This window comes from Bombina bombina, chromosome 10, assembly GCF_027579735.1.
Source record: "Bombina bombina isolate aBomBom1 chromosome 10, aBomBom1.pri, whole genome shotgun sequence".
NCBI lineage: Eukaryota > Metazoa > Chordata > Amphibia > Anura > Bombinatoridae > Bombina > Bombina bombina.
The window spans coordinates 36,999,663-37,027,526 of record NC_069508.1 but is presented as its reverse complement, the minus strand read 5'-3'; the positions used below and the strand labels follow the sequence as shown (position 1 = coordinate 37,027,526).

The 27,864-nt window shown below is 35.8% G+C and overlaps 1 protein-coding gene across 1 annotated transcript; it reads left to right on the top strand.

The window, feature by feature from the left end:
• Positions 1–61: 61 nt before the first annotated feature.
• On the top strand, positions 62–25,273 carry TMED5 (transmembrane p24 trafficking protein 5). The gene is made up of 4 exons (XM_053693958.1): positions 62–367; positions 19,300–19,397; positions 21,216–21,399; positions 22,929–25,273. The coding sequence occupies exons 1-4, from the start codon at positions 197–199 to the stop codon at positions 23,145–23,147; spliced, it is 672 nt and encodes a 223-aa protein (XP_053549933.1). The 5' UTR covers positions 62–196; the 3' UTR covers positions 23,148–25,273.
• The last annotated feature ends 2,591 nt before the right edge of the window (positions 25,274–27,864 follow it).

Genomic DNA, 27,864 nt, shown 5'->3' with positions numbered 1-27,864 from the left:
TCATGCAACTGTCAGCCCTTTGCTGTTTGTCCTGGTGTGATTGGGTGAGATCTCCGATTGGCTCTTCTAGACACACCCTACTACTGGAAGAGAAGTAACAGCACATGCTCCTCCAGTCAGTGTACTCCCTGCCTGCTCTACCTCTCACAGTCTCACGCAGGATCTCTAGACATAAACTGGGTAGTTCCTGGCTGGAATGGGGAAAGCTCCACTGCTCCTTCTGATCTTTAGCTTTACCACTGTATGGGACTGTTTATGTTTCTCTCAGTCTGTAGATAGTGACTTTACTTTTACCCTCCGAGCAGGACAAAAAGAATGTTTCTTCCAGCCCATGAAGAAAGATGCATCTCTTGAGATAGAGTATCAGGTAATTGTCACTATTGTTTTGTTATTTGTCAATAAAGTTATTGTAATGGCTGGGAATGCACAATGTTAGTTTGCTGGTTGTGTTAAATATCAGTGTTGTGTGAAATCACCAGCAACAGGAACTTGTTGTGATATTGTAATACATTGTATAGGGTTCCATACATTGTAACATAGCTCTCTACTGACCATGAATGGACACTCATAGTAAGGGTTACATTCATTAGACCTATCTCAAACCTTTGTGATGTGCACAGTGATGAATATTCTTTACTTCCTGTGACATTCCTGCACCACCACCTCTGTATACTACAGCAGATCATCTCACATTTATGTCAGTCTTACAATAAATACACAGTATTGAGGAGCCAGCCACACATTATATTTGTGTTCCTGTCAAGGTGTGTGTTAGTAGATAATAGTACAAAAATCCAAAAGTCAGGAAAATGTTGAAAGTGAATGTCAAGTTTCACCTAGACCTTAAGCAATATTCCATACCTCTCACACTGCCCTAGGCACAGGTATGTTTGTCATACTTATTGTGTATCATATGTGCTTTACATATATTTGTCACAACTGGGGAGGTCCTGACTGCCAGACAAACAGAGCATTGATCATCCTCTTTTGTCATATAAATAGGTAGTTATCACCATCTGTGAGCAATAGAACATAATCCATTAACCCTCTTTCAGCCACATATATCTTGGGGGTTTGATAAACACTTCCCCAGCCATATATAGAGGTAGCTAAATAACCCTTCATTTCAGCCACACAAAGAGCAGTGAGTAATTAACCCCGTCTGTGACTCACATATTTAAACCTAGAGTAGGCCACTTGTAGACCATCGATCGCTTCTTTGTTCTTCAAAATGCGCCCATTTCTAAATTTATTTCTCAGACTGAAGCGGCAATCGCCAGAAATAAAACTGATCATGTTATTCACTGTTGATTTTGGTGTGTTGGGTTGAGCCGATTGATAATCAGAATAAGACTTGATCATGTGGTTAGTAGTGAGTGTTAAAGGGACAGTCTACACCTTAGTCATCTTAAAGTCTTCCCTCAGATTAAGCTGCAAATAGCCTCCTGCACATTTTCTACATCATGCAACAGGAACAGTAAAAAAGTTACTTTAAAGTGAAGGTCAATTTGGAAGAATTAGTGCCTGGTTTTTAATAAACCTACTAAAAACAAGGGCACTTTAATTCATCAAAATTGACATTTCACTCTTTTTCTTCAAAAACTTACCTTTTAATCCTGACAGCCGCTGCAGCGTTTCCTCCGCCCGTCGCAAGCCCTCTTTGCGGGTCCAAAATGACGAATCCGGCTTCCTCCAATCACGGCGTTGCATCAGGCCATGATCCCCCCCGGGGGGAAAGCCATAATTGGAGGAAGCCGGATTAGTCATTTATGACGTAAGAAGAGGCTTCCGACGGCCGGAGGAATCGCTGGAGCGACTTTCAGGATTAAAAGGTAAGTTTTTGAAGAAAAGGAGTAAAATGTCAATTTTGATGAATTAAAGTGCCCTTGTTTTTTAATAGGTTTATTTAAAACCGGGCACTAATTCATCCAAATTGACCTTCACTTTAAAATTAATATTGTTTTTGGCCAGTTTGAAATGGCTGCCAAGCACAGCCCACTGATGAAATCACGTCCTAGGCTGCATCTAAGCACTCTGCTGAATAACATTGTGTGTGCAGGAGAATGCGCTAGCAATACAAAATGATTATAAGCCTACAGACAAAGGTGAATATCTCCTAAAAAAACACCTTGGAGAGACTATTGGGGGAATTATTTAGGTTGTAGGGAGTCCTAAAAGACACTCAAACAATACTAAAAAAATCTGTGGCGCTTAAAGAAAAGCTAAAATAATCACTAATGGCTATGTGAGTGGTGGTCCAATTTATATATATATATATATATATATATAAAGATAAGATGGCTAAAATATTAATTTTAATGATCAAAATTCATATATAAAAATAAATAAAATAGACTCTATACAGATATATAAGTTAAAATAATAGTATGTGTTACAAAAAAATAAAAACACAGCTTCTAACAAAGATGCATAAAAAACAAGGATGCATAAAGAACAAAGATAAAATACAGGAGACCATACAGTTAAATGGCCATTAGATATGCAATCAACTTGCAATAGGAGCAAGTGTACAAAATAACACAGTGTAGTAAACTTGATATAAAGAGCGATATATGCTTCAAAGTTCAAACAGTCAGTTTAAGAGAGTCAATTTAAAGTTGTATTTCCCCTGCAATGCTCATCAATCCTAATGCATGGGGATACGTGAGACAAGAAATGGACTTGTCAAAAGCAAATCAATTGTTCAGGTTAGGTATTTACGCTTTTTACTTACACCGGAGGGTGTCTAGCAGCTCTCTGGGTGCCGGTCTCGGTTGCTGTATTCTTCTTACAGCCCGGTTGTAGTTGTTGGGTGTTTGCAGACACTTCTGCCAGTTTCTTTTTCTACCGCCCGGGTGTCCTTGCACAGCAGTAAATCCTGTTTGTATGCAATTTTGCCGGATGGCGTTATTGACAGCGTCTGGGTTTAGGCAGCGTGTAGTTTCAGGTAACTACGGATCCTCACAGGGAAAAAAAGGAGAAACGCGTTTCGGCTTACAAGCCTTTGTCAAGCTCTACTCGCATTACTATGTCGGTGCCTTTTAATACCGGTACTTCAATTTGATTGGTAGATTTGATGGCAATTATAATCGGAGCGCTTAGCATCTTAAAATTAGTTTTTTTGTAGTTACATTAGTTAGGCGGTATATTATTATAGATATTTTGATCTTGCTTTAACAGATTCTTTATTCGTATCGACTATTATTTACTCTATTTTAGCCTATTTTTCTGACTATTTAATTTCCTTGTTATATCAGTTATACTAAAAAAGGCACCTACTATAGTATGCTCACAGTCTAAAATAACAGATAATGCATACGGTATTTTAACAAAGTCTTATTCTTTAAAAGACAAGAAACAGAAAAACAAAAAAAGAAGAAAAGAAGAGAAATGACCTATGTGAATCTGTGTCTATGCTGCTAGACCTAGAATGATATATATACAATAAATATAATAAAATCAATAGATAGAGTTTTTTAAGGTATTCAGTGTTATAGTTATTATTATTTGGAGTGAACCAGAGGGGTATATTGGTGAAGAGGATGAGGGTATTATAATGTTAATTAGAGGGGGGTGTAGGTAAGTTGAGTGGTTTAATTAGAGCTATTGAAAATAACAGACATTTATTTATGTTAGGAACTATATATTAGATTCAAAACATTTTTTCAAAACATTTTTTTGTTAGTGATTAACAACTATTTCAGCAATTTATTGTAGGAGTTCTATTTGATGGGGATAACATTGACAGTCTGTTGAATCCAACTAGTGAGCCTTTTGTGATTGGATGCCATATGCAGCCCAGATCATGATGTCATCGGTGGGCTGAGCTTGGCAGCCATTTAAAAGTGGCCAGAAACAATAGTCATTTTAAAATAAATGTTTTACTGTTCCTGCTGCACGATATAGAAAAGGTGCAGGAGGCTATTTGCAGCTTAATCTTAAGTAAGACTTTAAAGGGACACTGAACCCAATTTTTTCTTTCGTGATTCAGATAGAGCATGCAATTTTAAGCAACTTTCTAATTTACTCCTATTATCTATTTTTCTTTGTTCTCTTGCTATCTTTATTTGAAAACGAAGACATCTAAGCTATTTTTTTGTTGAGTAAACTGGACAGCACCTTTTTATTGCTCGGTTAAATTAATCCACCAATCCGCAACAACAACCCAGGTTGTTCACCAAAAATGGGCCGGCATCTAAACTTACATTTTTGCTTTTCAAATAAAGATACCAAGAGAATGAAGAAAAATTGATAGTAGGAGTAAATTATAAAGTTGCTTAAAATTGCGTGCTCTAACTAAATCATGAAAGAAAACATTTGAGTTAAGTGTCCCTTTAACTATAGTGAAAGAAAATACTTATTATTTTATAATATTTTCATGTGTAACTACTGATCTGACTATTAAAAATCATTAAATTTAGTTTCTTCCATTTTAATTTTGTTCCTGTATGTTTACAGTATTGCGTAACCATAGCTTCTTACCTTTTTCCTTTACATAGTATGTTTGTGCTATATTAGCACAGCTGTTGGAATAGACTAAGAAATATGCTAAGTATTGACAAGCAGAGCTCTCATTTCTGTGTATTCATTTGTATTTGTATCAATCTTGTCACTTTTTCAACTTTGATGATGTACAGTATTATTGGAAAAGGTACCAATTTCTATAGATTCTAATGCTACAACAGTATAAGGAAGGTTGAATCTGAACGCCAGCATTTTTCTTTCAAATAGAACATTTTACTCAACTTTCAAATGTGTTTAATGTTCTTGGTATACTTAAAGGGACAGTCAACCATAGAATTGTTATTGTTTTAAAAGATAGATAATCCCGGTTTTGCATAACCAACACAGTTATATTAATGTACTTTTTACCTTTGTGATTACCTTGTATCTAGGAACCTTCTTCCAGCCCCCTGATCACATGACTGTGACTGTTTATTATCTATTGTCTTAAATGTAGCATTGTTTTGTGCTAAATCTTAAATAACCCCCTGTGCCTGAACACAGTGTTATCTATATAGCCCACGTGTACTTTCTGTCTCTTTGTGTTGAAAAGAGATTTATAAAGCCTGTGATAAGAGGCAGCCCTCAAAGGCTTAGAAATTAGCATATGAGCCTACCTATGTTTAGTTTAAACTAAGAATACCAAGAGAGAAAAGCAAATTTGATGATAAAAGTAAATCGGAAAGTCAATTAAAATTAAAAGTCCTATCTGAATAATGAAAGTTTAATTTATACTTGACTGTCCCTTTAATAAAAGGAGCAGCAATGCATTGTTTAGAGCTAGCTGAGCACATCAGAGGAGCCAATCACAAGAGGCATATATATGCAGCTACCAGCCAGTAGCAAGCTCCCTGTAGTGGATTGCTGCTCCTGAGCCTACATAGGTTTGCTTTTCAACAAAGTATACCAAGAGAACAAAGCAAATTAGAAAACAGAAGTAAAACATAGTTTAAAATGTACTTTTAATATTAAATATGCTTTGTTGGCTAGTAAACCTAGGTAGGCACAGGAATGTGTATGTGTCTTTATTGCTATATGGTGTTCTATCGAAAACTCCAAGAAATAGAAAACTCCAAGATTACATCACTTCCGGTGAATCCATACATCTGATTGGTTGTGCATCCTGTCCCTCACGGAGGGCATATTTAGGATTACTGGATTACTGCTGCCCTAGGCACTCAAAATTCTGCTGCGCCCCCCCCCCAGGTTTTAGGCTGAATTTAACCATAATATTTTTGGTCAGGGTATAACAATACTGTTTTAAGGAAATATTCATTAGGACTTGCAACACATGCGCATACACCCAGTATGTATGTATGTATGTATTTGTGTGTGTGTATGTATATGTATATATATGTATGTGTATGTATGTGTGTGTATGTGTGTGTATATATATATATATATATATATATATATATATATATATATATATATATATATATATATATATATTAATAATAATAATAATAAAGTGTGTGTGTTATAGCAAAAGTGGCACACACCATCCACACAACTGCCTGGTGCACGGCTGATTTAGGTAAATGCAGACAGTCCACAGTATAACAAACCTGGCCAAGGGTGTGTAGCAATACGCAATACTGGAATGAAGCAGGCAACACAGGATGCTATATCAATCAGCCTTTAATCCATAAGGTACTTGATTAAAACAAAAGGGCCTTAACCATAACGTTTTGGTTCCAATCTGAACCTTTATCAAATGAAGCCGATCAAAGACATATAGTGTCCCCAACCAAACCCCCTTATATACCCTACTAAATCACCAATATTACAAATATGTATGCATGATACCCGACAATCACTTAACCGCCATACGACAGCCGGCTGAACACGCTACAGGAGCTGATTGCGCAACTGTGCATAACAATGATGTCATCAGCCGCAGCCATGGGAATCCCAGGCTGCCGGATGGTCGTCATGGTAACGGTAAACAACTGTTCGTAAACAGGACAAGCTATGTGTTGGCGAGATCGGAGAGCGATCGAGAGGACTAGTGATATTCCAACTTGCATCCAAAACGTAGATGGAACATATTTACAGGTGTATATCGTAAATGATATACAGAATATTATATGTACATTAATTATAAGAAAAAACAACGCAAGTGAAAATCCCCATAACTGGGAAGCAATTAATTGGATAGAATGCTAAGATAAGCGGTAATTTCTACTATAGGGCTAAAACAAAAATATACTACCCAGAATGCCAATCTATACAAAAGTTTAAATGGCCAGTGTACACACCGTAGTAGATATAATGTACACAAAAAGAGCAAAGCGTATTCTAACTTCAATGCCCAGAGACTAGGTAGAAACTTATATGGAGGAGGTTCCCGTAGGTAGTTCACTTGTACCAACACCCGAAATCAATCATCGAGTTGAGGCCCTTTGGAGCAACTGTGTCCAAATCAAAAATCTATTTGGCTTTTAGCCGTAAAAGGGCCAATACTCTTTCCCCCCGTCTCAACCGAGGAACATGATCAATGAGTATCACTCTTAACATTTATACAGAATGTCCTGCTTGGAGTAAATGTCTTTTGACTGGTTGTTTGGAGCTGCCTTTATTGATGGCCTGTCGTATGGCAGATTTATTGTTCGCCAGTCTTTCTCTGAAAGTGGTTACCGTTTTGCCTATATAATATAGGGAACACGGACAAATGATGGCGTAAACTACGAACTCGGAGGTGCACGTCAATCTATGTTTGATTGTAAATTTCTTATTAGTGTGTGGATGGAACTGCCCTGCAGATATTAGCGTTAACGTGTGTGCGCTACAGCAGTGTTTCCCAAGCCAAAATACATAATTAACGGTACCCATGCCTCAACAACAGTTTAAAGAGACTCCTGAGTCCTGCTATATTGATTTGTGCAATCAGTGCTCAGCCTCAGACAGGTCACGGTCACTCACTAAGTGACTCCACTGCCTTAATGGGACATTATACACTCATTTTTTTCTTTGCATAAATGTTTTGTAGATCTATTTATATAGCCCATAAAGTTGGGTTTTTTTGTGTTTTTTTTTTAATGTATAGTTTTGCTTATTAATAAATAACATTGCTCTGATTTTCAGACTCCTAACCAAGCCCCAAAGTTTTAGGAGAATACCGACAGCTACCTTCTCCAGCTTGCTCCTGCTTGTGTAAAGGGTCTTTTCATATGCAAAAGAAGTGGGGGGAGTGTCTTATTTCCCACATGCAGTGGGCTTTCCAGCTACCTTTTCAACAGAGCTAAACTGAGAGCTTCTAAGTAGGTTTTTAAACAGTTTTATACTGGATTTTTATATCAGTATCTGTGCATCTTATTCTTTATAGTAGTGTCTATTACATGCAGTTATATGGAAATTGGTGTATACTGTCCCTTTATTACGCCCCTGCTTCATTCCAGTCCACTGAACAGTCTCCCGTCTCCGTTTTTACTCCCACAGTGCCACTGACCCGACAGCAGGAAGGGGGCTGGTGGTAAACGTCGGCGGAAAGCCGATCACGTGACGCACACATATTAATTGCATAATTTAACATAAACTGATAATTTAATAAACAAACATTGAAAAGATTTAATATTAAAGTGATAGTAATTCCTAGTGTTTCTGAAACGCTAGGATTTACCATTGGAACAAATAAAGTTTTTTGTTTTTTTTTAGTCATGTAGTATAAAATACTTCATGCTTAAAGTTCCTTTATTTGTCTAAAGCATTCACCACACTGAGCTCCTCAGGCAGCCCATGACGGAACGCTATTTTGCTGGGAGGTGACATTTCCACCTCTTAGCCAATAGCCGTGTGGGCCAGCTGGCGCCAAGCCGTATAACTTTCACCCTATTGACTAAGAGGTGGAAACGTCACTTCATAGCAAAATAGCGTTCTGCCATGGGCTGCCTGAGGCACACACAGTGCGCATCAGGATAAAAAAAAAAATTTCAGCAAGAAGTATTTTGTACTTCATGAAAGAAAGTCCCCTTTATTTTTTCCACTGGTAAAGCTTAGCGTTTCACAAGCGCTAGGATTTACCATTACTTTACCTAATTTTATCTTAAAGGGACATGAACCCCCCCCCCCAACAAAAAAACATATATATATATATATATAATAAACATGTCCCGCACTCTCTGCTGTGAAAACACAAACTTCTTTAATTGAACTGTGACGTTTCAGGGTAATTAGCCCCTTCCTCATCTGTCTGAGGAAGGGGCGAACTACCCCGAAACGTCACAGTTCAATTAAAGAAGTTTGTGTTTTCACAGCGGAGAGTGCAGGACCTGTTTATTTCATTTGTTTACTTTTCCTACCCAGAGCACCCCGGAAGTTATAGGAGTCAGTAATTTTGGTTCATGCATAATGTAGCATCACTGAGTGTTGTGAATCTCTGTTATTGCTGATAGTAAAGTTAGGATTACATTGAAGTGTGTGTTTCTAGTTTCTTAAATTTTAATAAAAATATCTAAATATCTGATTGGTGCATATGCAGTGTGCATTCTTACATATACACCAATTAGAAGCTTAGGATGATCCAGAATCAACACTTACTGAACACTTCTGTGCCAACATCAGAGTTAATAAATACGTAAATAAATAAAGGTCAGATTGACCTTTTGAGTAAAGATATTGGACAGACATTTGTCAGTTTAATAAAGGGGACATTAAAGGCCAGAAAGTAAAGTTAGATAAAGAAAATTACACGTGTGAGGACAGAGGTGAGAGATAATAGAGACTGAAATGTTAAAGGGACATTCTAGTCTTAAAGGGACAGTCCACACACACACACACTGCTCCTTTTACCTTTGTTTTGTCATTTAAATTGTATTGGCCATGTGAACAAGAACAGCAGAATAAATCACACTCCCAATGGGGGTTGACAGAGAGAACAATTTAAATTTTACATTTTAGTACCCAAGTATTGATCTTTGTGTATACAGTGAGGGGTTATTTTAGGAAGTCTTTTCTCTCAGCATGCTCAGCCCATTTGTTTGGGTTGTAGTTTCAATGAGCAGAAACAGCCATTACATATACAAAAATAAACCTTTATACATGTTAATTACTTTAAAGCTATTTATTTTTATTTGGAAGTTATTTGTGTAAAACTTGTTCTTAAGGACTAAGTGCTGATTGGCAGGTACTGCTTTATTGGAGGACAATGTTGACTTACCTCACAAGCATAAAAACAAACAAATCTTTTTGTTTTCTTTCTTCTCTGTATAGGAACATTTAAGAGAGAAGAAAATTTAAAAGGTATCGATTCAGATAGAGCAGCAATTTTAAACCCTTTTTTTCTATTATCTAATTTGCTTTGTTTTCTTAGAATCCTTTGTTGAAAAAGCATACTGATAACTAGCTTGTGATTGGTGGCTGCACATATATGCCTCTTGTCATTGGCTCGCCTGATCTGTTTAGCTGCCAGTAGTGCATTGCTGCTCCTTCAACAAAGGATATAAAGAGAATGAAGCAAATGTGAGATTAGATATTAATGGGAAAGTTGAAAATTGTATGTTCTAGCTGAATCATGGAAGAATAAAATTGGGGTTATATGTCACTTTAAATCGACAAGAAAATGTAATACAAAGAAAAAATGAATTTAATGTTTATTTAAAGTAATTTTTGTGTTGTATTTGTTTTATTCCTTTGCTGAAATTTTTTTTTTTTGAGGCATTTCACTATTCATTAGCATAGTTTTAAGAGTTGTCCTTATCAGCCAATAACCAATCTGTCCCTATAAATGAGTCATGCACAAACATATACTTTCTTTTAACTTAACCTTTTAATGCCGTTATGGCATTCTATTGAGTCATAACGGCGCTTCCTGGATGCGATCGCGGTCTAGAGGGCATGCCTAGCGTCATAGGGACGCCCCTCTGACCCGATCCCATAACTGAAATGTTGTTCTGATGTAGACAAATTGACCCTGTCATGAAAGGGTTAAACCTCTTTTGGTGCAAAACATAATTTCAGCACATTTATGTATTGCTTTTTCATATGTATGACAGAACATTTTTGAGTATAATGTTACTTTATATCTTTTCTGTTTGCAGAATACTAAAAAAATGCATATTACAAACCAAACAGGTTTTTTTTTTTTGTCTACGTTTTTCCATTTACTTTTTGATCATTATTACTACAGAACAGCTCTAAACTCCCCACCATTTACCTTCAAGGCACCTAATGAGATTACAGAAATACACCCAGTCTATATATAACCCTGTAAAGGCGAATTTGTGTGACTTCTAGCGATTGACAAGTCCTTAGTTAGGGCCGGATTCTGTAAAGATCTATGGGCATGTGAAAGTCTATGAGAAATCTCTCGGATACTATGAAGCCCATTTTCTAATTTTATAAAGGCAGTTTTTTCTTTGAGCACATTTTGGCTCCATTTGACAATCGGCGATAGCCCCAGCCATTCAGTCTCACTGAAAACTACCTGAAACAGTAGTTAAAGGGACAGTCAACACCAGAATTGTTGTTGTTATTTAAAAACATAGATAATCCCTTTATTACCCATTCCCCAGTTTTGCATAACCAACACAGTTATAATAATATAATTTTTACCTCTGTGATTACCTCGTACCTAAGCCTATGCAAACTGCCCCCTTATTTCATTTCTTTTGACAGACTTGCATTTTAGCTAACTCCTAGGTAACTTCATGTGCGTAAGCTCAATGTTATCTATCTGACACACATAAAATAAGGCTCTCTAGTGGCCAAAATGCATTCAGATTAGAGACGGCCTTCAATGTCTAAGAAATTATCATATGAGCCTACCTAGGTTTAGCTTTCACCTAAGAATACCAAGAGAACAAAGCAAAATTGGTGATAAAAGTAAATTGGAAAGTTTAAAATAAGATGCCCTATCTGAATCATGAAAGTTTTTTTATTTTGGACTTGACTGTCCCTTTAAAGGGATAGTAAACCCCAACATTTTCTTTTATGATTCAGATAGAACATACAATTTTAAACAACTTTCCAATTTACTTCTCTTATCAAATTTGCTTCATTCTCTTGTTATCCATTACTGAAGGGACAGCATTGCACTACTGACAATCGCTTCCACCGCTTGAAGCCCCTGAGGACGTACAAAGTACGTCCTTGGTCATTAAGGGACAGTTTTTGTAGGACGACCCCTGTACATCCTTGGTTGTTAAGGGGTTAAAGGGACAGTCTAGTCAAAAATAAACTTTCATGATTTAGATAGGGCATGTAATTTTTAAACAATGTTGCAATCTACTTTTATCATCAATTTTGCTTTGTTCCTTTGCTATTCTTAGTTAAAAGCTAAAGCTAGGAGGCTCATATGCACATTTCTTAGCCATTGAAGGCCGCCTCTTATCGGAAGACATTTTTACATTTTTTCACAACTAGAGGGTGTTAGTTCATGTGTGCCATATAGATAACATTGTGCTCATGCCGTGGAGATACCTAGGAGTCAGCACCGATTGGCTAAAATGCAAGTCTGTAAAAAGAACAGAAATAAGGGGCAGTATGCAGAGGCTTAGATACAAGGTAATTACAGAGGTAAAAAAGTGTATTATTATAATCGTGTTAGTTATGCAAAACTGGAGAATGGGTATTAAAGGGATTATCTATATTTTTTAACGATAACATTTCTGGTGTAGACTGTCCCTTTAAGGTGCACTATAGAAATTGTGATATAACTACACTGGAGAAGCAAAAAACTCTAAAATTCACATTTCTAATACAAAGTTCAAAGCATATTATTTTCCTTACTGTAAAAGTAATGGGACATGAAACAAAATGTTTATTTTGTGATTGAGAGAGCACGTAATATTAAACAGCTTTCCAATTTACTTCTATGATCAATTTTGCTTCATTCTCTTTATATCCTTTATTGATGGAGCAGCAATGCACTACTGGGTGCTAGCTGAGCACATTGGTAAGCCAATGACAAAAGGCATATATGAGCAGCTAGCTCCTGAGCCTACCTAGGTATGCTTTTCAACAAAGGATACTAGGAAAACTAAGCAAACAAGATAATAGAAATAAATTGGAAAATTGTTAAAGATTGTATGCTTTTTCAGAATCACGAAAGAACATTTTTGGGTTTCATTTAACTTTGTTTCCCCACCACTTCTAGTGGCCTAAACAGGGGTGTAGCTGAAATTCTCCAGGGCTGGCGCATTCTGTAAACTTTTTCCCTCTGCAGATCCTGTGGTTTTTTTTTTTTGTTTTTTTTTTTTTTCTTCGCACAAACTTGTGTTAAAGTACTCAAACCACTTAGAGTAAATAAAAACTCCTGCATACAAAATGTTTGTAAGATGCTATACACTGAAAGCAGAGTAATCTGATTGGTTTTGGCTGCAGGATAAACTGTAATTTAAGTGCTCCCTGCTAACGTCAAACTCTGCAGTAAAGATTCCTTTTTAGCGAGCCCTATAACTTTCTATGGAAGATATCTCACAACTCGCAGGGACAGCCCCCTTTTAAAAAAAAAAAAAAAAAAACAGAATTCCTTATAATACCATGACATGATGCACCTGTGTTGTAGCTCCACGTAATATGTTGGCGCTACAAATACATAATGGTAATAATAATAGAAATCATTTGAAAAGTTGCTTAAAACTGAATGTTTTTTTATTTGAATGACAAAGGAAACATTTTGGGTTTCTTGTCCCTTTAAAGGGACAGTATACTATAAAATTGTTTTTCCCTTAATGTGTTTCCAATTGTTTTTTTTTTTACCAGCTGCAGAGTATAAAATGTATGAGATTTGTTTTTTTATGGCTTATTTGTGTATATGAAATAGCTGATTTTGTGTTTTGAAGCAACAACCTAATAAAATGGGTTGAGCTTGTAGGTATAATCAGATCTCATTACTTTATCACGTTGTGTACATATACATGCTTCTTTATCTTATATCTGTAGGTATAATCAGATCTCATTACTTTATCACACTGTGTACATATACATGTGTCTTTATCTTATATCTGTAGGTATATTGATCTTATTACTTTATCACACTGTGTATATATACATGTGTCTGTATCTTATATCTGTAGGTATAATCTGATCTCATTACTATATCACATTGTGTACATATACCTGCTTCTTTATCTTATATCTGTAGGTATAATCAGATCTCATTACTGTATCACATTGTGTACATATACATGTGTCTTTATTTTATATCTGTAGGTATAATCAGATCTCATTACTTTATCACATTGTGTACATATACCTGCTTCTTTATCTTATATCTGTAGGTATAATCAGATCTCATTACTTTATCACACTGTGTACATATACCTGCTTCTTTATCTTATATCCGTAGGTATAATCAGATCTCATTACTGTATCACATTGTGTACATATACATGTGTCTGTATCTTATATCTGTAGGTATAATCAGATCTCATTACTGTATCACATTGTGTACATATACCTGCTTCTTTATCTTATATCTGTAGGTATAATCAGATCTCATTACTGTATAACGTTGTGTACATATACATGTGTCTTTATCTTATATCTGTAGGTATAATTAGATCTCATTACTATATCACATTGTGTACATATACATGTGTCTTTATCTTATATCTGTAGGTATAATCAGATCTCATTACTTTATCACATTGTGTACATATACCTGCTTCTTTATCTTATATCTGTAGGTATAATCAGATCTCATTACTGTATCACATAGTGTACATATACCTGCTTCTTTATCTTATATCTGTAGGTATAATCAGATCTCATTACTTTATCACATTGTGTACATATACATGTTTCTTTATCTTATATCTGTAGGTATAATCAGATCTCATTACTTTATCACATTGTGTAGTACCATTTAAAGGGACATGAAACCCATATGAAACCCATATGCAAATTTAAATAACTTTCCAATTTACATCTAATATCTAATTTTCTTTATTCTTTTGATGTCCTTTGTTGAAAATCATATCTAAATATGCTCAGTAGCTGCTGATTGGTGGCTGCACATAGATACCTCATGTGATTGGCTCACCCATGTGCATTGCTATTTCTTCAACAAAGGATATCTAAAGAATGAAGGCCCCTGCCTCACCATCCTCTGACGTCACTGCACGTCACTGTTGTGTACATATACCTGCTTCTTTATCTTATATCTGTCCATAAACCAATCACCAATACTTAGAGAGAACAATGGAAAATTAACATTGTATTACCTTATCTCTTCAATAACCCACTGGGAGTGTAATTTCTTCTACTGGCTGTGTTAAAGGGACACTGAACCCAATTTTTTTCTTTCGTGATTCAGATAGAGCATGCAATTTTAAGCAACTTTCTAATTTACTCCTATTTTTTTTTTTCCATTCTCTTGGTATCTTTATTTGAAATGCAAGAATGTAAGTTTAGATGTCGTGCCATTTTTGGTGAACAACCTGGGTTGTTCTTGCTAATTGGTGGATAAATTCACCCACCAATAAACAAGTGCTGTCCAAGGTTCTGAACAAAAAAATAGCTTAGATGCCTTCTTTTTCAAATAAAGATAGCAAGAGAAAGAAGAAAAATTGATAATAGGAGTATATTAGAAAGTTGCTTAAAATGGCATGCTCTATCTGAATCACAAAAGAAAAAATTTGGTTTCAGTGTCTCTTTAACACAACTTGGCCTCAAGGCCAAAAATTTTAAGGATAGGTGTGGATACCACAGGCTACATAAACTATTTCAAATGCCAATATAAGGGCAATGGAAATACTTATAAACAATTTAATACACTCCAGCAGGTAAAGTGGATCATTGGGAACAAATTAAAAGGGAGACATTTTTTGAGTAACTGTCCCTTTAAGCTTTTACACGCAAAAAAAAAATCAAATAACAATCAGATGCTGTGTTCCTTTTTAATAGAGGATAAAGAGGGGTGCGGATGATCTTAGATCACTGAACAAGAAGATAGAAAATGCAGATTTATTTCACTGGCTGTTCTTGTAAATCATTACCCTTTGTGCTAAATTAATTTTTATGTACCGAAGGAGCTTGATTTTTCTTGGCATAAAATGTGGGTCAAATATCAAATTCCATTGCCTAAGCTAAACAAAGTAAAATGTAAATATGTGTGTTATATTTTACAGTTTTGTAACCATCACATGCTACCTTTTAGATCATTGAATCTCTTTAAAAAAAAATAATCCATTTTGATTTTACCTAACCTGAATGTGGCTATAACCTGTCAAAATATATAATGATTTAAAAATTTCAGGGAGGAAGAGACCTTGACATGGTCTCTATATGGCCAAATCTCTTCCATTTTTGCTTTTAATCTAGCTGTGTGCTTGAAAGATTGAAAGAGCGTGCCACATATACGTGTATATATATACACACACACACACGTATGTATGTATATATATATATATGTATGTGTGTATATATATATATATATATATATATATATATATATATATATATATATATATATATATATATATATACACAGAAAACCCAGCACTCGCCAGCAGATTCACAGCAATGTTTAAAAGCAAAACTGGGGGAAGTCGGTTACATTTGGCGCCAAAGGATCAAGCCAGGACAACGGCAAAGTCTCCCCCTTCCTGGGACCCTAAACCAGCAACCACACAACGAATACTTCAAGACAAACCAACTGGGAACCTCACAGGGTAAAACAGGCTTTTGTAACCTCCCCTATGTAAATACAAAACACAGGAATGGACCGCACTCACACACTGGACTGGGTACACATCCTAAGCCACAGCAAACTCCACTAGGGTTGCCACCTGCCCCGGTTTCACCGGGACAGTCCCAGTCTGGGACTGTATGTCCCGTGTCCCGGAACTGCCGTCAAATGCCCTGGGCTAAGAGCTCCCCTGGGGCTGGCACAGCAGTGAGCTCAGATGGAAAGAAAATTAGCTGGCCTGGGGAGCTCTTAGCCCGGCGGGAGGAGAGACGGAGCCTGCCTGCTGGAGTATGTGGGAGGGAGCAAGAGGAGGGTCTTGTGCACGTCAGTCTATTTATGCGATGAGCCTGCGCTGCGCAGCTGTGAGTGATGCTTAGATTAGCGCCATTAGCACTGTGAAGTGCTCAGAATCGGGAGCAACAGCTGCAGAGGAGACGAGACAGTCAAACGGCAGAGGTTCAGAGGTGCGTGCAGCCGGTGACCATTCCCATAACTAACAGCACAGAGGACCTCTTCCTACTGTGGTGCATGCCCCAAGCCACGCCCCTCCACCCCATTTATAAAGTGTCCAGGAATCTTCTGGGCAAAAGGTGGCAACCCTAAATTCCATAGCCCTGAACACTGACAGACAGCTGCAAAGTTCCCAGCAACCCAGGCAGTTAACCCCAGAGCAGCCTGGGTGACAGGTCCGCAGGGAAGCATTACAAACATTATCAACACAACACACAGAAAACCCGGCACATACATATATTTCACTTGCCTAATAGTTGCCCTCATCTAACTCCACACTAACATCATTCCCACCTTTGCAGTCCCCAACTCCTGATTCTCACCCTCCTACCCATCTAGATTGTAAGTTTCCACAGGAACAGGGCCCTAAATTCCCCCTGTATTTGTTTGTTAAATGTTGTCTGGTGTCTCATATTGTACTGTCCTTTTATCTTTGTTACCCATGGACAGCGCTGTGGAATCTGTTGGCGCTTTATAAATTAATAATAATAATATATGATAAAATCCCCAATCCCTTGGCATCTGTCCAAAAATCATATTTAAGAGACACTGGGGAGTTTTTGGAGACACTAACACACACATCTAGCAAGGATAGTGATATACTCTTTACGTTGTTGGCTTCTATACTTGCATCCCCCATGAGGCAGGTATACAATCAGCATTAGAATTAATAAAACAAGAAACTATTTTTTCTCCATTGCAATTTTATTGAGGACATGCTGACCATACTGTTGTATCGCATTTATTTCCTCTTTCAAGACACTTTCTACTTACAAAAGAAAGGGACCGCAATTGCCCCCTTCATACGCCAACATCTTTGTCAGTCAATTTGAAAAAAGATTTGTGTACAACAATCTTACATTTCAGACATAATGTAAAATATGGCTTTGCTATATAGGTAACGTGTTTGGCGTATGGTGGGGCCTTATAACATCTTTGGAGTGTTTTGTAGAGGAAATTATTGCATGCACTGACAGTCTGAGGTTTACACTAGCCATTCATATACCTCAGTCAATTATTTAGATACTATTGTATGCAAAAAGGATTCTGCACTTGTAACTGACTTATATGTTAAACCAACGAACTGTAACTCACTACTTCATTACAACAGTCACCATTCTAAAAGAATATTTTCCTCCATCCCCAAGAGCCAATTTATTTGCAATGTGAGAAATGTTAAAGACAAAAAGTTCAGGGGGAGGGGATATCCATACTCCATTATTTCAGAGTGTAAAAAGGAACTATTGACAAATGCCAGTCCAAAGAGCAAGAAAGATAATAAACAACTAATTTTTACCTCTGAATATAACACTCATAGTGACACTATTTCGAAGATCATAAGAAAACATTGGTATCTTTTAAATAAATATAATCCACATATACCAGAATTCAAAATTTCCCCCCCCTCATGCATTCCTACAAAAGAGCTAAAAACATCAGATGTATTAGTGAAAGCTGATGTGGACATAATACTAGAAGAATTAACTATTTAACCACTCCAAAAAAGGGCTATTATCCCTGTCTACATTGTGCTCAATGTTATGCAATAATAAAAGGTCAGTTTGTAGCACAACTTCAGGATAGGAATATCCTGAAGCATGAAATAAGTGGTTTTTATACCTGTGACACTGACTATGTGGTCTATTTACTTAAATGTCCATGTGGGCTGGGCTATGTGGGTGGGGGAGACCATACGCCCCATTAGGGACAGAATCAGCGCTCAAAAATCCTCAATTAGGTGTGAGGACAAATCCCGTCCTGTTTCATCACATTTTATTGAAATGGGACACACGGGCAGTCAATCAAGATTTCAGATAATTGACCACATTCCAAAACTAAGGAGAGGTGGTAAAAGGGAGCTATAGCTCAAAAAAAGAGAGGCTTGGTGGATTCAACACCTTTTAAAACTTTGCATCCGATAGGTCTTAATAAAGATTATGATATCCATTTTTTTTTAATAAATAATTCTTTATGTAACTTCTTTTAAATGTTGCAATATTTTAATTATATTGTATGATTTTATTCTTGCTATGCATCACTCTCTGCTAGCATATAATCTGTGTTAGAGATAATAATTTTCTTTAGATGTTATGTTTATTTCTTGCCAGCAGATAGCAGTATTATAATGTCATATGATAGAATTTAAGAGCCTAAAGGGTTAATGATTAGTAAGTGACACAGGTGTTATATAAGGCAGTGTTTCATAGCATGACTAAGGGTCTGTGGGACTCGAAATGTTGCTGTTCTTCAAGTGTCACAATAAAGATTTTGTTTTACTGAAGAGTGCTGACGTCATCTTTGTTCCTTTGAATGTACATATTTGAGGAGTTGCAGGAACCTCAGGCAGACGTGCACTCACATATAGGCTTGAATTGCTTTTGTGCATACTGGTGCTGGACCTGCTACTACATATATGCATACATACATACATACATACATACACATACAGTATATTTCTCCAAGGGAAAAGCCCTCTCATAAACATACATTCAAATATTTAGACCCTTTGGTTGTAAACATTCCATTGACTGAGCTTTTTCAATTTATAAAACATGCAAACTGTGATTTCTCTAACTCTTTTATGAATAGTTTTGCAGTAAGTATTGCTGTGCATTGTTATGATTCTAGACAATATTTTTTGCTTCTTTATGCAGGTACTGGATGGAGCAGGTCTAGACGTTGATTTTTACCTCGTATCTCCAGAAGGGGAAACCCTTGTAGCTGAGGAAAGGCAGTCAGATGGCGTTCACACGTAAGTCGGATGAGCTTTGGGTTGCTATTGATTGACACGAAACAATAGAGCTGCCATATTCATCCACATATCTATGAATCTATGAAAGCAAATTTCCAGCCTCTTTAATCTTTCTAAAACCAGAGCTATAATGTTTTGGACCCTCGTGTAGTAAAAAACTAAAGGGACAGGACCACAAGACCAGCAGTTCTCTGCGGCTCTGTTTGGTACTTTAACTATGTGTTTAACTTGTTTGTGGGGGGGGTTAACACATAGAATCGCAGGGTAGCTAGTGATAAAATTACATGCTAATGGATCAGAGCATGCAATTTTTCACTATGCACTGCATTGCTTCAGAGTACTTGGTTTTCTGTGACTTGAGAAATAAAAAATCATCTGAAATGTAATTTTATAATATACACAGGTGACCTCTTGCTTTTGTGTAAAAATTGTCCTTTTTCTCAAGCTCCCTAGAGAGGCTGAAGCACAAATTCTATAACCTGCACATGCTACAGCTGGTTTAGGAAGTTTGCAGAATTATGAAAACCTAGGTTACACAATTTTTATTTTATTTTTTTATACAAAAGCAACAAGTGCTTAATGTCCCTTTAAAATAACTTGTGAATTTGATACTAAAGCTATGTTTATCTGCAGCTTATATTGATTTTGGAATTCATGCTGATCTTGTAAATTTAATCTGATTGTATTTGAGATTTATAGTTTGGGATCTCGCCTGCCTGACAGGTTGACTCACTGACTGAGCACACAGCATTACAAATCGGTATTAAAGGCTCTTTCTAGTGCAAATAAAAAAAAGCTTTTTAAAGTGAAAAGGATTTCTTATAACTTTAATAAAGCTTTTTACTTTACTACAGGGAATGTATAAGATTAAGTATTTAAAGAGATAGAATGCTCAATATTGTAATATAAATGGCTGCGTTTCAATAAAAAAATAAATAAAAAAAATTTGCAATATACTTCCACTAGCAAAACTGCTTCTAGTAAATGTCATTACTATTTTTCAGTGGCATCCGCACATATGCTGTGAGAGCCCTTGCACCAGTATTCAAGTTCAAAGAGATGGCCGGGGGTGTATTGCATCAGTGAAGACTTTAATTTGTATCATGCAAGACAAAGATAACCCTTTGAGAAAATGTAGTTTTTGAATACTAGTGCACAGGCCCTTACAGCATATGTGTGTATGCATCTGAAAACCACTGATATCTTTTTGCTAGAACAAAATTTCCCAATGGAAGTATATTACAAAAATGCTTCTATTTAAACTTTAAATACGCCAATGTATATTTTAATTTTGACCTTTCTATACCTTTTTAATTAGATTTATGTGCATGGTTTAAGCAAAAACAAATCACTGAAGATCTTTTGTATCTGTAACATATTTCACCTGCTTCTATGAGAAACCAAGTGTCTGTCTTTATATGTGATGCTTTTTAAAATGGGAAAAACTACACAAAGAATTACTGTGTCCAAATACTACAAGGGGTAGAGCACCTTGCTGTTGAACTGAAGCTCACAAATATATATTATTCCAATTTTATTTTTATTTTATTTTTTAAAATATTTATTTGCCTCTTATTTTGTGCATGGTTTATGGACAAACAAATATGCATTGAAAATCATTAATGCAGTTGGCTTGCAAACAAATTTAACCTGTGTCTATGATGGTCTAACAGTATATCACTATATGTAATGTCATTCTTTTGCTATTTAATATATACTAATAAAAATATACAATATGAAAAATGAAAATATAAGCACATTTTGAAATCTCCAACTTTATATACCATTTAAAATTCACAAAACTTTGTTTTCTTGCAGAGTGGAAACAGAAGACGGAGATTACCAGTTCTGCTTTGACAATACCTTCAGCCGTGTATCAGAGAAGGTGATTTTCTTTGAATTAATTCTGGATCACGTAGGTGATGATGGAAATGAGAAAGAAGACTGGAAAAATTACATAGTTGGTACCGATCTGCTGGACATGAAACTGGAGGATATCATGGTACGTGTTTCACGTATTTTTTGTGCTATTTGTACAAAAGCGTTGCATCGTCCAGAACTATATTACCTTATGTGATAATGGACAGTAAAAATAGGCGCCACCAACAGGTCATTTTATTGAAGAATTGGTGACCATAAGGCAACTCCCAAGTACATTTTTATTGGCCCCACCCCTTATCTGCTACTGCAATAATATACAGAAGCGGTCAGCAGATTTCCTGAAATATATAAAAAATAATTCTATATCCTTTTTGTAATTCTGAATTTGTTCCGGATATGAGGCTGACTGGAGGAATGGAAAAAATTATGCCAGAGAGAGAGAGAGAGAGAGAAATACCTAAATGGTACAATGTAGTAATTTTATTTATTTTAGTTAATTAATCATCTGTGACTTACAGACATGGACTATACCTTTATGGTTCATTTAACTTGATTATTGTTCTTTGCATTGTGTAATATGTTGCACTTTATAAATGATTGATAATGATATATTAGAACATATTATTGTACGTTTAGGTAGAAAACCATTTATCCAAACTGCTTGGGACTGGTAAAAAAAGTTTGGATTTTGGAATAGCTGTATATTTGCTTCTGTAAAATGGGACAGGGTGTACCATTTAGGTATCTCTCTCTCTCTGTCTCTGTGTCTGTCTCTGTCTCTGTGTCTGTCTCTGTCTCTCTCTCATACATGTAACCTAAAGGTAGTTTTAGTTGTAAAGATATTACAGTACTGTAATCAGAAAGGTAATGGTTGTTTAATATAGACTACTATTTCATGTTAGAACACAAAAAAGAAAACAAAGACACAGAGAGGGAAGATTGTGACTTGCTGGTGGGAAAAGTAGTAAGTTTTAATTTTATTTTACCAACATTAATAAAGAAAATTCTGCGTTTTGTAATAATTCCAGGTTTTGGAATTGGGGATTTGTACCTGTTTTAAAGGGACAGTCAACACCAAAATTGTTATTATTTAAAAAGTTAGATAACGCCTTTATGATCCATTCCCCGGCTTTGCACAACCAACATTGTTATAATAATATACTTTTTAACATTTAAACCTCTAAATTTCTGCCGGTTTCTAAGCCACTGCAGACGGCCTCTTATCACACCCTTTTTAATTTGCTGTTCACAACAGGACACTGCTAGTTCATGTGAGCCACATAGATTCCATTGTGCTCACTCCCGTGGAGTTGTGCAGGACACAGCACTAATTGGCTAAAATGCAAGTTAATAGATTATAAATAGCCACGTGATAAGAGGGCAGTCTGCAGAGGCTTAGATACAAGGTAATCAGAGGTAAAATGTGTATTAATATAACTGTGTTGGTTATGCAAAACTGGGGAATGGGTAATAAAGGGATTATCTATCTTTTTAACAAATAACAATTTTGGAGTTGACTGTCCCTTTAATTTATAGAGGGTTAAATGTTTAGTTCAATGTCCCTTTAAGCATCATGTTAACGCTATTTCTGCAAGACCTCATTTTATAACTTTGATATTCTATAATAATTCTTCTCTTCTGCTCCTGCAGGAAACTATCAACAGCGTCAAAGGTCGGCTAAGCAAAAGCGTTCAGCTTCAAACTCTACTGAAAGCTTTCGAAGCTCGTGATCGGAACGTTCAAGAGAGTAACTTAGACAGAGTAAACTTTTGGTCCGTGTTCAACTTGGTGGTGATGGTTGTTGTGTCGGCTGTTCAAGTGTATATGTTGAGAAGCCTTTTTGAGGACAAGCGAAAAAGTAGACCGTGACAACTGATGACATTTAAGTTCTACCATGTGGGAAGTTAAACTATAAGTGAACAGTGGCTTTAAACCAAGGCTTATCTAACCGTCCCAACTGCAGCTATAACACCGACTGTGACAGTTTTAGAAAAGTGGATTTTGTTTTTGTTAAATGCTTATAAAGACAGATTATGGGACACCTAAACTGATCCATTTCAGGTACCACCGTTTACAAATAAATGGGATAAAATATATATATATATAATCTCTATATATCACATATATAAAATGTTACTTGTAATTGTTTATGCAATTTGTTAAAGGGACACTCAAGATCAAAATTAAAACGTTTTTTTGATTCAGATAGAGCAGCAATTTTAAACAACTTTCTAAACAAATTTACTTCCATTTAATAAAATGTGCAGTCTTTTTCTATTTACACGTTTTGAGTCACCAACTCCTACTGAGCATGTGCAAGACTTCACAGATTATACATATATGCATTTGTGATTGGCTGATGGCTGTCACATGATGCAGTGGGAGGGGAAATATACATAACTTTGAAATGTGTCAGGAAAAAAAGTCTGCTACTCATCTGAAGTTCAGACTAAGGGCTATTGCATTGTCTTTATCATGCATTTGTATATTATGCAAATCTTCTGTATTTACTGGTCTTTTAGTATTGTAAACAGTTGCTTTGCAGTAAATACAACTTTTATAGATCAAATAAAAAGACCAATCCTACAAATGTTGTGATATGCCATTTTTATATATGGAGTAAACAAATATATACACTCATGTTACTGTTGGTGGGACTATGATTTGCACCATGAAGTCTGCACAATAAATTCATAGTTGTGTGCAACAGGATTCTAATTACAGTTAAAAAGTTACATACAATTTTGCGGTCACCTTAAAGGGACAGTTAGAAACTTGCAGTTACAGTATTTTTTTACTAGTATTCCAACAGATTAACATACCAGAATGTGTCTGATCATTATTAGAACAGATTAACACCTTGTTTGCTGCAATTGTTTTTGTAAGGTCAAACTCCACTTTGCTTAATTAGTGGAGCCAATCTGGAATTGACCCTGTCATTTTGTATACCAAATCTCCATTGTTTGACGTCAGCAAAAAAATTATAAAATAACATCCCACAAATTAGGGGCAGATATGTGGCAGGATTAGCCTTGTAAAGTTTGCCACATGCTCTTTAAGTACTTAAAAATCCACAGATTTTTTTAAAATTGGGCTAAATAAATAAACTTAAAGGTAAGTGAACCCCACACTTTTTCTTTCTTTCCTTATTTAGACAGAGAATACAACTTTCCAATTTACTTCTAGTATCTAATTTGCTTAGTTCTCTTGGTATCTTTTGTTGAAAACCATACCTAGGTATGCTCTGCGTGCCAGCTGCTGATTGGTGGCTGCACATATGCCTCTTGCCATTGGCTTACCAATGTGTTCAGCTAGCTCCCAGTAATGAATTGCTGCTCCTTCAAAAAAAGATATCAAACAAATGAAGCAAAATTAATAATATAAGGAACTTGTAAAGTTGTTTAAAAATCTATGCTCTATCTGAATCATGAAAGAATTTTTTGGGGTTTTTTTTATATCCCTTTAGTAAGTAATTAACAAAGTTGTTTTACTATGCATAATTAAGAATTTTATAATCTGTGTTTGTTGTCCCTTTTAAATAAAGTTTATTGTACTGCAGGAATCTAAACAAAATCTAGTTTTGATAAGATAATGCAGAACGCCACTGTGAGTCGCTCCGTAAAGACACGTTTCAAACATTTGATGCTAACGAAATGCGTGAAGGAAAAACTATTGCTATGAACTTTTAAAAACTGTTTTTTTTTTTTGTTTTACGAAGGGTTTTTTAAGACTTCATATTTCCTTATATAGATATGAACAATTGTAATCGATAAGAATTGATTCTCCACTGTTTTTTTATTTTTATTTTTCTCTGAATTCTCTGTGACGCAAGTAATCTGCTCTAATTTCTGAACATGTTGCACTGTTTAAAAAAAATAAAAAAATACCACTGATCTGTGGATACTGTGACTCGGTTGAGGAAACCTACCCATAATGCCAAGCGTTTCTTTTGTTTTGTTTTTTAACCAAAATTTAAATAAAGAGATTGGACAAAACATTTTGTTTTTCTTTAATACATTAATTCAAATATCGGAATATATTTAGGTCACATTTTTAACTACTAAAAAGCAGAAGAAAATTATTTTGTACTTTTACCTTATCAAATTGCAGCCACACAGCTGAAGTTATTGGGGTGATATTTCATTTATATAGGTGGCGAGAGTCCACAAGCTAGTTACTGATGGGATATACATTCCTACCAGGTTGGGGCAAAGTTTCTCAAACCTCAATTGCCTATAAATTCACCTCACTCGTACCTCAGTTTTAAAAACTATGCCTCGATAGAAGGTGGTGACGCATGATGTTCTTCTTGATTTCTTCAGTGAAAGGCACTTCTAAGCATATTGAAGCCCAGTTCCTCTCTAAGTACAGTGTTTGAGGGATGTGAAGGGAGTATTGCCTGATGACACCATATTTTCGCCTATGGGAAAGCTTTTCATAAGGCTCTCTGTAAATCGGTCGCTGGGATTCATCTGCTGCCTCCATTTAAAGAGCGACAATATACTCTTGTACCATTACCTCTGCTGATATGTTTCAGTACTGGTTTGGCTGTCTGCTATATGTGGATGAGTGTCTTACACGGTAAGTATTATTATTATCAAAAACAGTTGATAATAGAGCATGAGGAAGGGCAAGTATGGAAGTTATTTAAAAAATGGTCCTTGTTTATTAGAGCCCATCCAGTAAGAACAAAATCAGCTAATCTTTCCTTTCAGAAACACGGAGACAGTACTTCTTGGAATATGGTAGGAAGTAGGAGTTGATATGATTGGAGTGAGAGATGAGTGGGGGGTAGAAATAAAAGGGGGAAAAAATTAACTTTTTTTTGTTTTATGATTCGGTTTTAGGGTTGAAGGGAAGGGTTAAGGGGTTGAAATAAAAAATAAATGAAGCATGAATATATAAATTTGAATGGAGAAAACAAGAACAATTGCAATTTGCTGATAATTGATCTTTGTTGATCTGCTTGTTTCATGTTGAAAAATCATGTGTGCTGGGTTTTCTCTGTGTGTTGTATTAATTTGTTTTGTAATTTTCCCTATGGTTCTTGCACCCAGACCTGACTGGGGTTAACTGCCTGTGACTCTGGGAACAGCACAGCTTCCTGTGAGTGCCAGTGGCACCCAGGGCTGAGCATGTTGCAGGGTCATGGGATGTGTACCCGGTCCAGTATGAGAGTGTAGTTCCCTTCCGTGTTTTGTGTGTGTGTATGTATATGTGTGTGTGTGTGTATGTGTATATATATATATATATATATATATATATATATATATATATATATATATATTATTATCGGTTATTTGTAGAGCGCCAACAGATTCTGCAGCGCTAAGTATATACTTTTATTATATAAGACACTCTCAGCTATAGAATGGGCAAAGTTGTTATATATTGTTTGTATACATGCCTTGAGTGAGTAATTCAGTGCCCTTTTTTAGCGACTTTATTTGTGGCTAAATGTTTGTCAGGGTTGGTAGTTTGTGAAACATTTTGCAAAATAAACCGGTTGAGTCTCAAGGCATATTTTGAATAAAACTCTTGCAGCTTTATTATAAACAAGGTTTTTTCTTTTTCTCTTCACAAACAAGTGAATAAATGCTTCTTAAAAAACAGTATATTTTCATAAGATCAGCTGGAGCAGTACTGTCTTACGCGTTTCGGCTTGATGTCAGCCTTACTCATAGACATACTGAAATGGGTGTGCACCGTGCTTAAATAGCCCAGTGTCTTCCATTATCAGCTGCTCCAGCTGGATATATTTAAATGTCATGGTAACACTACAAGACAATGTAAACAGAGTTTCAACTGTCAAACAAACTCTTTTCGCATGAGGATGATATGTACATATAGTGGCACAACTCGACCAATTACATTTATAAAACTCAAATTAATCAGATATGAATGAGCATTACTTTTATAAAGAAAAATTACGAATACAAAACATTAGCTTAAAATCCTTTTAGCCAAAGCATAGTTCTAAATAGGATAAAATAATACTATCGTGACTAGTACTCTCTATTTTTCATCCTCTCGTGCTCAATCTATTTACTAACAAATAACAAATTGAATCAAGTCATTTCTTTCAAAGTTATATGTTATGTTGGCCTCCTGATTATTCATGTTGACTTTTACATAATGTGAGTATATTGGCAATGGAGGCATATTTGGGAAATGTGTGTTTGAATAGAGTAGATAAGTTACAATATCAGAATTTTCTTCCTGTTATCTTGTTATTCCAAATAACTATCTATTACTACAAATATGTGTGTTATTAACTTTAAATCAATACCCTTTATATTTTTTATTTGTTTTTTACCTACAATCTGTGGAGTTAGCAAAAAACGGAATGCCTTAATAAATCCCTGTAAATAGAGTATGGATATCAGAAAAACCTCTGACTAATCCTTTTTCCAGAAGTTGATTATATCACCTTCTATATTGAAACCCCCAGGTCTGCGTGTTCTTAGCTGAAAGATCCAATAAGCTTCTTGATAGAGTAATTTTTTGGCAATATCTCCCCCTCTTTCTGGGGTTTTGACCTGTTCTATTATCTGCCACTGAAAAGTCTGTACATTTTTATCATGTA